This window comes from Ranitomeya variabilis, chromosome 1 (assembly GCF_051348905.1).
Source record: "Ranitomeya variabilis isolate aRanVar5 chromosome 1, aRanVar5.hap1, whole genome shotgun sequence".
Classification (NCBI taxonomy): Eukaryota; Metazoa; Chordata; class Amphibia; order Anura; family Dendrobatidae; genus Ranitomeya; species Ranitomeya variabilis.
In genome coordinates, this window is record NC_135232.1 from 739280863 (window position 1) to 739292892 (window position 12030).

At 44.7% G+C, this 12030-nt stretch overlaps 1 protein-coding gene across 1 annotated transcript in view; it reads right to left on the reverse strand.

Annotated features, from left to right (window-relative positions):
- RCOR1 (REST corepressor 1) overlaps positions 1-12030 on the reverse strand; it is a 39014-nt gene that overhangs the window by 14252 nt on the left and 12732 nt on the right. Inside the window, exon 3 of the mRNA XM_077269049.1 lies at positions 9-89. Coding sequence (XP_077125164.1) covers positions 9-89 — 81 coding nt within the window. The remainder of the gene's footprint in view (positions 1-8; positions 90-12030) is intronic.

The following is a 12030-nucleotide window of genomic DNA, read 5'->3' on the forward strand; positions in this document are numbered from 1 at the left end:
ATACTCACATTTAGCTTCTGATAGATTTTGATTAGGTGACCACACCAGCATGCCAAGGTTTTCTCGTTCCTGACAAGCTTTTGCCACCTCTGTAGGTTAAAAACAATAAAATAAGTGAAAACAAAATACAGGTTATATATGATAAGCAAGAGACTGAAATCTTACAGCAGCTAGAAAATAAAACATTAGAAAGCTATACAGTAGTGCGTTTTAGTGTAACAGAACATGTTTTTCCTTATAAACATTCTTTTTGAAACTTCGCAACCTAGAAAATCCTGCAAATGTGAGCAATGATTAAGATGTTAGTCAAAACGCGTCGGAAGAACGCTGCCATGTGTGCATAATGCTGTAAGAAATTAGAACTCATTTACAAGTGGTGTACCATAGGATACAACCCTTTCATTTTTTTAAAAATGAAGACATAAATTTATTGATTTTACTACATTTCTGCTGGATTCATCGATTTTTCTGTAGAAAATCCTGCATCCTACTGAGTAACAGTATCACCCACTGCGCCTTTATATACTGCTGCCAATACATATGTTGTAATGAGGCTGTGCTTCCAGCGCTCGCCTCCAGGGGGCAGTGAACGTGCATTGTGGAGCAGCCACGCGGTCATCCTGCTCAGCAGCGCACAGGAATCCATGCAGGAAGCGCGGATCCGAAAAGTGAGCAATCTGCAGGCGTCTAATGTCCATTACCAGCTACAGAGAGAAACGCCGATAACCAGGGATAAATACTGAGCAGGGAGTCTCTCTAGGTCGTCATGACTCATTGTCACCAGAATATCTTACAGCCACTGCACAGCAGCAACGGGCGAGGTCCACGAGTGACAACAGCGGAATAGCGAGTGCAGCTCTTGAGTATAATACAGGATGTAACTCAGGATCAGTAATGTAATGTATGTACACAGTGACTGCACCAGCAGAATAGTGAGCGCAGCTCTGGGGTATAATACAGGATGTAACTGAGGATCAGTAATGTATGTACACAGTGACTGCACCAACAGAATAGTAAGTGCAGCTCTGGAGTATAATACAGGATGTAACTGAGGATCAGTAATGTAATGTATGTACACAGTGACTGCACCAGCAGAATAGTGAGCGCAGCTCTGGGGTATAATACAGGATGTAACTCAGGATCAGTAATGTATGTACACAGTGACTGCACCAACAGAATAGTAAGTGCAGCTCTGGAGTATAATACAGGATGTAACTCAGGGTCAGTAATGTAATGTATGTACACAGTGACTGCACCAGCAGAATAGTGAGTGCAGCTCTGGAGTATAATAGAGGATGCATCTTGTGACTCGGTCTCACCAAAATCGGGGGTACGTGTGAGTGCAATCAGCCAATATTAATCTGTTTGGGGGCTACACTGCCAAACGTTATTTCTAACAAAATGTTAATGGATTTCTTATATAAAACTGAACTGACAGCATCAGATATTCTCACATGTAACAATTCGCTATACCATGTAATCTTATGCAGGAACTCAAATGTACATTGCCCTCTTCATTTGTAAGGAAGATCTGCATAGCCGCCAATGGGCAGCAGTGATATTTTGACTATTCTGGCAGAAAACGTCTTCATTAAACTCTTTTCTGAGATGAATACTTTAATGATTTGGACTGGGCTGAAAGTTGCATTGTGCATCAAAGCCTGTACAAATCCCCTGCTCCCCAGCGCTGAACCCAGACGATCCCTCCACAAGGTACAAAGCTCACAGAACCTAGGTAATTACTGCAAGATCTGCTCCTGCGTCAGAGAGGGAGGCCCTGGAAGAATGCATTATAAATAATGTAACAGGTCATCTACCTGATACACAGACGGCCGCCTGTCTGCCTAGTGCCTGGGCTGAGGAACATGACTCCAGAAGTGCGGTCATTCAGATTGTTTGCATACAAGAAAGGACAAATTGCAAAATAATGTATTCATGCAACGAGCAGATTAAAGGGATTGTCCAGGACTAAGATACTTATTACCTATGGATAGATCAGCAATATATCAATGGGGATCTGAAACCCAGCACCCAGGACTAAGATACTTATTACCTATGGATAGATCAGCAATATATCAATGGGGATCTGAAACCCAGCACCCCCACCATTCAGCTGTACCACGCCCACTAGAAGTTTAGTATCCAAATTGAAAACAGCACAGCGCCATTCACTGTAGTGGCTGTTTTGGGTACTGCAGCTCAGCTCCCCTTTACTTGTGATCTGAGCTGCAGTACCCGATAACCGCCACTAGACAAGGGTATGGAGTCGTGTTGTGTAGGCTCTGTACAATATTTACTTTCAGCTGTTGGTGGAGAAACAGCCAATAGGTGGGTGTCCAGCACCAATGTGATTGACTACCACCTCTAAAGTCCACAAAGCCCATTAATAACTATGTAAGTGGACTCTGAATTTAAAGTGACAACAACCTGAAATACCATCTTCTCGCCAAATGAGCCTAGGCGTAGGCAAATCGCAAGGGTCTTTTTTTTTTTCTTTTTTTTTTTTACAGGATGATTAACATGAAATTAAGTACCCCCTTTGAGTGTTGCAATTTAGTAACAAAATCGCTTAACTGGACATCCTGTCCAACAAAGCCAAGAGCCCAAAGTAAGGGTGCTGAAAGGAAAGGCAGCAAAATAATGCCGATGAGAAGGCCTCCGAGGCCGAACCCCCTCTATCACGACTATACGACTTCATCTTTAAAGGGAATCTGTCACCCCCAAAATCGAGGGTGAGATAAGCCCACTGGCATCAGGGGCTTATCTACAGCATCCTGTAATGCTGTAGAATAGCCCCTGATATATCCTAAAAGATGAGAAAGGTTAGATTATGCTCACCCAGGGGCGTTCCCGCTGCTGGTCTGGTACGGCGCCTCCTATCTTCATCAGATGACGTCCTCTTCTTGTCTTCAGGCTGCGGCTCTGGCGCAGGCGTACTTTGCTCTGCCCTGTTGAGGGCAGAGCAAAGTACTGCAGTGCGCAGGGCCTCTCTGACCTTTCCTCAACAGGGCAGACAAGAAGAGGACGTCATCTGCACAAAAGTGGTATCAATAAAAACGTCAGCTCGGCACGCAAAAAATAAGCCCTCACCCGACCCGATATCCTGAAAAATGGAGACACTACGGGTATTGGAAAATGGCGCATTTTTTTTTTTTTTTTTTTAAAGCAAAGTTTGGAATTTTTTCCCCCCACTTAGATAAGAGAGAACCTAGACATGTTTGGTGTCTATGAACTCATAATGACAGGTCAGTTTTAGCATTTAGTGAACCTAGTAAAAAAGCCAAAACAAAAAACAAGTGTGGGATTGCACTTTTTTTTTGCAATTTCACCGCACTTGGAATTTTTTTCCTGCTTTCTAGTACACGACATGGTAAAACCAATGATGTCGTTCAAAACTACAACTCGTCCCGCAAAAAATAAGCCCTCACATGACCATATTGACAAATTAAAAAGTTATGGCTCTGGGAAGGAGGGGAGGTAGAAACAAGCACGGAGAAACGGAAAATCCCAAGGTCATGCAGGGGTTAATGTCTGCAGATATTTCTATATACATTTGTGAACAGCGATAGTTGCCCCTTTTATAATCTTAACTCAAGTTTGCCACTACTATCCTTTACATACTCGCAGCATATGAAAAAGGTCACTCCACACAAGCGGAAGGCGAAATATCCGTCCGCTTCCTAGAAGACGACCGGGTGATCCAAATACTAAAATAAGCCAGAAGAGTAGGGCGAAGAAGTATCCAAGATTAATGCAAGGAACAGCAGAAAGCAGAATGGTGAATTACATCTTCCTCCAAGGCAACAGTGGAATACGCACAGGACGGCACTGATGTATACGGGGAGTGGACACCCGTATATCGGATTATGAAAGATTACCGATTGCTTCCTATTAACAGCAGCAAGTCCCAGTGCTCATTATCCAATGACAGACCCGAGAAATCTCCCATAGCGGATGAGATAAACACTAAACATGGATTAGTAATATTGGCCATATGGGTGTAGCCAGATCCATATAATTATGGTAACATTACCCCACTCACTTCTATTCCTTGGAGCAACCGGCAGAAAAATAAGAGAAAGTTCCAAGAAAGACCTAAGCACTGCACCATGCAGAGCGGAGCGGAGCCCTACGGGTCACACTCGTCTTATGCCCTAAATATTTTAGCTTTCTCGTTAAAATGGTTTTTCCTAGAATTTTCATAGGCTCAGTCTTTTCCAAACTTTGCAGAAATCAATAGAACAAGAATATAAGATTATATTATAATCAGAAATCTTTCACTCACATCTTGGAATGGTCATTTATTGATCAGAGTTTAGCTGCTTATTGAAGTCTATGGAGATGAGAGAATCAAGCGGCTGCGCTTTAGTAGATGCTTCTCACCCTGCAGGATAATGTCTTCTGTGCGTCTGGTGCTGAACATGAGCTACAGACACAGGAGAGCAGGAATCCCTCATGTTTGTGTGCAGGCATCACAGCAGTGAGTCTTCATCCTCTAGTTCAGAGATAACTGAAAATTAGAGATGGAGTCTGCAGAGGGGGAAACTGCCGAGAAATATAGTTAAAAAGTAATAATGGCCAGAAATAGTGTTATTCCTTGTCTGGATACACGATAGCTTATTCTGAAAAGTCACCTGAATGAGAAAGGTTTGTCTGACAGTACTGATTAAAAATAAAGGGATACTCACTATTCTGTGCATGCCCTCCCCCCATGGATCCAGAGCCCCCTGCTGCAGAGATGTCTGCAGGCACAGAATGTGGAGTTTTTCCTATTCGCAAGTTCCAACACAGATGCAGCCAATCATTTGTGAATAGAAGAATGTGTACTCAGAGAAATATCACAATGATGCGCTCTCCTAGTCAAGTGATTGCTGCAGCGGTGCTGTGAATTCTTGATAAGGCAAACACCACTTCTGGAGTGGGCCGACATCTCCCGAGCAGCCTGCTCAAATTCCATGGGAGCGCTGGAAGGAGACTAATTACATTTAGATATCGATTATACACAGCTAAAAATAAAATAAATAAAGGGAACACCAAAATCCCACATCCTAAATATCACTGAATGGAATATTACAGTTGCAAGTCTTTATTCACTACATAATGGAATGCGTTGCGAACAATAAAATCGAAAAATGATCAATGTAAATCATATCAATATCCCATGGAAGTATGGATTTGGAAGGAAACAAGATAAAAGTGAATAATCAAATTACAGGCTGATCCAACTTCAGTGGAAATGTCTCAAGACAAGGAAATAATGCTCAGTAGTGTGTGTGGCCTCCACGTGCCTGTATGACCTCCCTACTGTACAACGCCTGGGCATGGTGCTGATGAGGCGGCGGATGGTCTCCCTGAGGGATCTCCTCCCAGACCTGGACTAAAGCGTCCGCCAACTCCTGGACAGTCTGTGGTGTAACGTGACATCGGTGTATGGTGCGAGACATGATGTCCCAGATGTGCTCAATCAGATTCAGATCTGGGGACCGGGCAGGCCAGTCCATAGCTTCAATGCCTTCATCTTGCAGGAATTGCTGACCCTTCAACCACATGAGGCCTAGGATTGTCATGTGTCAGAAGGAACCCAGGGGGCCGAGTGCACAAGCATATGGTCTCACAATGGGTTTGAGGGTCTCATCCCGGTACTCAGCAGTCAGGGTACCTCTGGCGAGCACATGGAGGGCTGTGCAGCCCTCCAAAGAAATGCCTCCCTACACCATTACTGACCCACTGCCAAACCACTCATGCTGGAGGATCGCTCTCCACGGAGTCTCCAGACTGTCACATGTGCTCAGTGTGAACCTGCTCTCATCCGTGAAGAGCACACAGCACCAATGTCGAATCTGTCAATCCTGGTGTTTTCTGGAAAATGCCTCTCAGCCTGTACGGCGTTGGGCTGTAAGGATAACACCCACTTGTGGACGTCATGCCCTCATACCACCCTCATGGAGTCTGTTTCTGACAGTTTGAGCAGACACATGGATGTTATGTTAGTGGCCTGCCTGAGGTCATTCTGCAGGGCTCTGGCAGTGCTCCTCCTTGCACAAAGGAGGAGATAGGGGTCCTGATGCTGGGTTGTTGCTCTCTTACAACCGCCTCCACGTCTCCTTGTGTACTGGCCTGTCTCCTGGTATCTGTTCCATGCTCTAGACCAGAGGTCCCCAACGTTTCTGACCTCGAGAGCCACATTCAGCTCAGAGAGGGTCGCGAGCCACATTCAGCTCGTGCTCCCCTCACAATAGTGGCAACCAAAGCCCCCATTACAGGAATAATGATAACCAAAACTTTTCCACAACAAACAATCACCCCAAAGCAGTATACAAAGATCCAGAGGTTCCTACAATAACCTCCATTCAGTATTCTCCTATAAAGCACTCCCAAGACACTGTCACATCCAGCTTCAAACATCTCCTCTGACAGGTGGTGTCATCTTGTCTCCAGCGTACCATACTTAAATTATTTCAAAACCCCTAAGACCAGGATATATGCATCCAGATCTGCTCTTTTGTGCAGGGCTGCTCAAAAAATTAATCATTTTCAGATGTGCTCTTCATATCTGTTTGCTAGAACTGGAGCTAATGCAGCAAGCTGACAGACAGCCACAATTCATGGGACAGCGAGCCACATGTGGCTCCCGAGCTACAGGTTGGGGACCCCTGCTCTAGACACTTTGCTGACAGACACAGCTACCCTTTTTGCCACAGCTTGCATTGATGTGCCATACTGCAAAAGATACACTACCTGTGCAACCTCTGTGGTTTGTAGACGCCGCCTCATGCTACTGTACAGTACCTCCTCTAGGGGTGGAAAGTATTGACAAAATGCAAAAATGACCAAAACAGCCAAAAACAATGCGAACAGAGAAATGGTCTGTTGTCATCCCCTGCAGAACCATTCCTTTATAGGGGGTGTCTTGTTAATTGTCTATCACTTCTACCTGTCTGTTCCATTTACACAATAGCAGAAGAAATGGATTCACGATCAGTGTTGCTTCATAACTAGACAGGTTAATTTCACACTACATTTTGTTTAGGTATTCCTTTTATATATTTTTTTTAAGTATATAAATTATATTTTATTGTTGGACAATCTCCTTCGGGACTAAAGATCTTATTGTAAGATGACCCAGAGATAAACGCATCAAAAGACAATGTGGAGTTATATCTGGGTTGCAATTATATGTATCAGTGGGCAACATGGCAAAAAGGAAATATTAGGACAGTTTGTGTCAATAGTAAATTCCTTCCTGCATTCTCATCTGGAGACCACAGACTTATAAAAGAATGACTTTAGAATGTTTTTGTTTCAGCTACTTACTATTTTTAAAATCACTGCTTGATGTCAGTGAATTGGATCAGTCAAAGAAAAGAGGCACAGGAATGTTTCTTACATGAGGGGTTACAATTGTATCCAGTGAAAAAGGATCATGAGCCCAACAGCCAAATTCCAAACAGACATTGTAACAACCCACCAGGACACACAGAAAGGGAACTGGGATAACTAGTTGGACATTTCCTTGAAGGTTTATTATATACTAGATGGTGGCTCGATTATAATGCATTGGGTATTCTAGAATAAATATGTATGTAGCGGCCCACGCAGTATATAACAGCGGCCCACGCAGTATATAACAGCGGCCCACGCAGTATATAACAGCGGCCCACGCAGTATATAACAGCGGCCCACGCAGTATATAACAGCGGCCCACGCAGTATATAACAGCGGCCCACGCAGTATATAACAGCGGCCCACGCAGTATATAACAGCGGCCCACGCAGTATATAACAGCGGCCCACGCAGTATATAACAGCGGCCCACGCAGTATATAACAGCGGCCCACGCAGTATATAACAGCGGCCCACGCAGTATATAACAGCGGCCCACGCAGTATATAACAGCGGCCCACGCAGTATATAACAGCGGCCCACGCAGTATATAACAGCGGCCCACGCAGTATATAACAGCGGCCCACGCAGTATATAACAGCGGCCCACGCAGTATATAACAGCGGCCCACGCAGTATATAACAGCGGCCCACGCAGTATATAACAGCGGCCCACGCAGTATATAACAGCGGCCCACGCAGTATATAACAGCGGCCCACGCAGTATATAACAGCGGCCCACGCAGTATATAACAGCGGCCCACGCAGTATATAGCAGTGTGGGCACCATATCCCTGTTAAAAAAAAAAAAAAAAAAAAAAAGTTATATACTCGCCCTCCGGCGTCCAGCGAAGCTGTCCCGATGCGCTCGCGGCTGCCGCCAGCTTCCGTTCCCGGCGATGCATTGTGAAATTACCCAGATGACTTAGCGGTCTCACGAGACCGCTAAGTCTTCTGGGTAATTTCGCAATGCATCGCCGGGACCGGAAGCTGGCGGCAGCTGCGCATCGGCGGACGATGGAAGGTGAGAATAGCAGGTTTTTTGTTTTTTTATTATTTTTAACATTAGTTCTTTTTACTATTGATGCTGCATAGGCAGCATCAATAGTAAAAAGTTGCTCACACAGGGTTAATAGCAGCGTTAACGGAGGGCGTTACCCGCGGCATAATGCGGTCCGTTAACGCTGCCATTAACCCTGTGTCAGTGCTAACTGGAGGAGAGTATGGAGCGGGCGCCGGGCACTGACTGGACGTTAGTAGGGAGGGACTAATTCTCGGCCGGACTGTGCCAGTCGCTGATTTGGTCGCAGCCGCCAGGCCGCGACCAATCAGCAACGTGGGATTTCCGTTACAGACAGACAGAAGTACCCCTAAGGGTATGTTTCCACGTTCAGGAAACGCTGCGTTTTTCTGCTGCGTCAAAAACGCAGCGTCCAGATGTTACAGCATAGTGGATGGGATTTTATGAAATCCAGACTCCACTATGCGTTTAAAAACGCATGCGTTTTTGCCGCGAAAACGCATGCGTTGTGCGTTTTTTCAAAACGCTGCATGTTGCTACTATGAGCAAAACACGCAGGTACACCGCAGGTGACCTGCCAGTGACCTCAGGTGCAGTTTTGGTCAGGATTTTACTTGCATAAAATCCTGACCAAAGACTGATGCAATCCTGAACGTGGAGACATACCCTTAGAAAAAGGTTGTGTATATGTATCTATATATATATATATATAATTGTCTAAGATCAGTGGAGAAGCTTCTCTTAATAAAAAAGGAAGGCATAGTAACCATCATAATCAGGTCTCTGCTTAACCAAAGTGATGTCCCGACCACCAGTCAGCAGACAAAATCAGTGACTGTAGCAGTCGGGTAATTCTTGGTTTGGACATAATTGACCAAGTGGAGAGCGGATTATGATAGCAAGTACGCCATCTTTTGGAAAGGTAGCTTCCCACTGATCACTTAAAATATTGCCGCAAACCTTTTTAACCCCTTTCCCCCCGGAGCTTTTTCCGTTTTTTCGTTTTCGTTTATCGCTCCCCTCCTTCCCAGAACCATAACTTTTTTATTTTTCCGTCAATATGGCCATGTGAGGGCTTTTTTTTTGCGGAACGAGATGTACTTTTGAACAATACCATTGGTTTTACCATGCCGTGTAACAGAAAACGGGAAAAAAATTCCAAGTGTGATGAAATTGCAAAAAAAGTGCAATCCCACACTTGTTTTTTGTTTGGCTTTTTTGCTAGGTTCACTAAATGCTAAAACTGACCTGCCATTATGATTCTCCAGGTCATTTCGAGTTCATAGACACCTAACATGTCTAGGTTATTTTTTATCTAAGTGGTGGAAAAAAATTCCAAAGTTTGCAAAAAAAAAATTGTGCGATTTTCCGATACTCGTAGCGTCTCCAATTTTCGTGATCTGGGGTCAGGCGAGGGCTTATTTTTTGCGTGCCAAGCTGGCGTTTTTAATGATACCATTTTGGTGCAGATACGTTCTTTAGATTGCCCGTTATTGCATTTTAATGCAATGTCGCGGCGACCAAAAAAACGTAATTTTTGGCGTTTTGATTTTTTTTTTCTTGCTACGCCATTTAGCAGTCAGGTTAATCTTTTGTTTTTATTGATAGATCGGGCGATTCTGAACGCGGCGATACCAAATATCTGTATGTTTGATTTTTTTTAATTGTTTTATTTTGATTGGGGCGAAAGGGGGGTGATTTAAACTTTTATATATTTTTGAACACTTTTTTTTTAAATTTTGGCATGCTTCAAAAGCCTCCATAGGAGGCTAGAAGCATGCACTACACGATCGCCTCTGCTACATAGAGGTGAAGTACAGATCACCTCTATGTAGTAGAAATGGTCGTGTACTTTGAACGCCGACCACAGGGTGACGCTCAAAGCATTCGGCCATCAACAACCATAGAGGTCTCAAGGAGACCTCTGGTTGTTATGGCAATGCACTGCTGACCCCCGATCATGTGACAGGGGTCAGCAGTGCGAGGACCTCCGGCCGCGCGGCCGGGAGCGCTAGTTAAATGCCGCCGTCAGCGCTTGACAGCGGCATTTAACTAGTTAATGGGCGCAGGCGGATCGCGATTCCGCTCGTGCTCATTGCGCGCACATGTCAGCTGTACAAAACAGCTGACATGTCGCGGCTTTAAGGTGGGCTCAGCGCCGGAGCCCACCTTAAAGCAGGGGATCTGCCAGCTGACGTACTATTGAGTCAGCTGGCAGAAAGGGGTTAAGACCAGCTTTCATACTCCAATCTTAATTAAAAAAAAAAAAGGGCTGGGTAAACCACACCAAGTGCACGCACCTCTTAATATATTTGGTGCATGCTAGGAAGCCCTGGCGCTGGTTTCTGCTGTAATTTAGCACAATTTCTAGCAGAATTCATAGTAAACCTTTTAGACCGAAGCCCCCTCCCCTGCAGCTAAGCAATGACTAAGAAAAAAAAAAAAAAAAAGGGAAAAAAAAAAAAGGAATGGGCTTGAACCCCTTAACTTTTGCACAAAGTATGGCTGGTGCGAGGCCCTGCATCCCCACCCTCCCACTGAATATTTTTACAGTTATAAGAGCGGTCACACAGACAGCTCTCCAGCGACCAACGATGCCGAAGTCCCCGGGTAACCAGGGTAAACATCGGGTTACTAAGCGCAGGGCCGTGCTTAGTAACCCGATGTTTACCCTGGTTACCAGTGTAAATGTAAAAAAAACCAAACACTACATACTTACATTGCTGTGTCTGTCGCGTCCCTCGCCTTCAGCTTCCCTGCACTGTGTAAGCGCCGGCCCTAAAGCACAGCAGTGACGTCACCGCTGTGCTTTGCTTTACGGCCGGCACTGACACATTCAGTGCAGGAAGCTCTGAGCAGCAGCGCGGACGCCGGGGGACGTGACAGACATCAGAGGGTGAGTATGTAGTGTTTTTTTTTTTTACTTTTACAATGGTAGCCAGGGTAAATATCGGGTTACTAAGCGCAGCCCTGCGCTTAGTAACCCGATATTTACCCTGGTTACCATTGTAAAACATTGCTGGCATCGTTGCTTTTGCTGTCAAACACGACGATACACGCCGATCTGACGACCAAATAAAGTTCTGGACTTTCAGCAACGACCAGCGATATCACAGCGGGATCCAGATCGCTGCTGCGTGTCAACACAACGATATCGCTATCCAGGATGCTGCAACGTCTCGGATCGTTGTCGTTCTCGTTGCAAAGTCGTTTAGTGTGAAGGTACCTTAAAGCCCTGTAGAGGAGTTTTATGGTTTCATAGAAATAGAGTCAAAACTTGTACCTAATCCAATCTTCAAAGACGTCCAAAACAATTAAACTTTACTTGGTGCTGGTAATCTGTCCCCAATACTCTAAATTTAAATGGGGTGGGCCTTCCTGGAAAAACATTGATCTACCTTTCAACCCTGACAGATGGTCTAGAAATCAGCAAGCCCTCGAAAATCTAATTAAAACCAGTTACTCAGATACACTGTCCACCATTCAGGAGAGATCAATGAATCAGGATTTCAAATCCTGTTAATATTTATTAATTTTACTAATTAGATGACCGGACATGCGGTTGTTCTTACCCACATTAAGGGGCTTTACAGGAGAAAAAAAAAACAAAAAACAACACACTGACTAA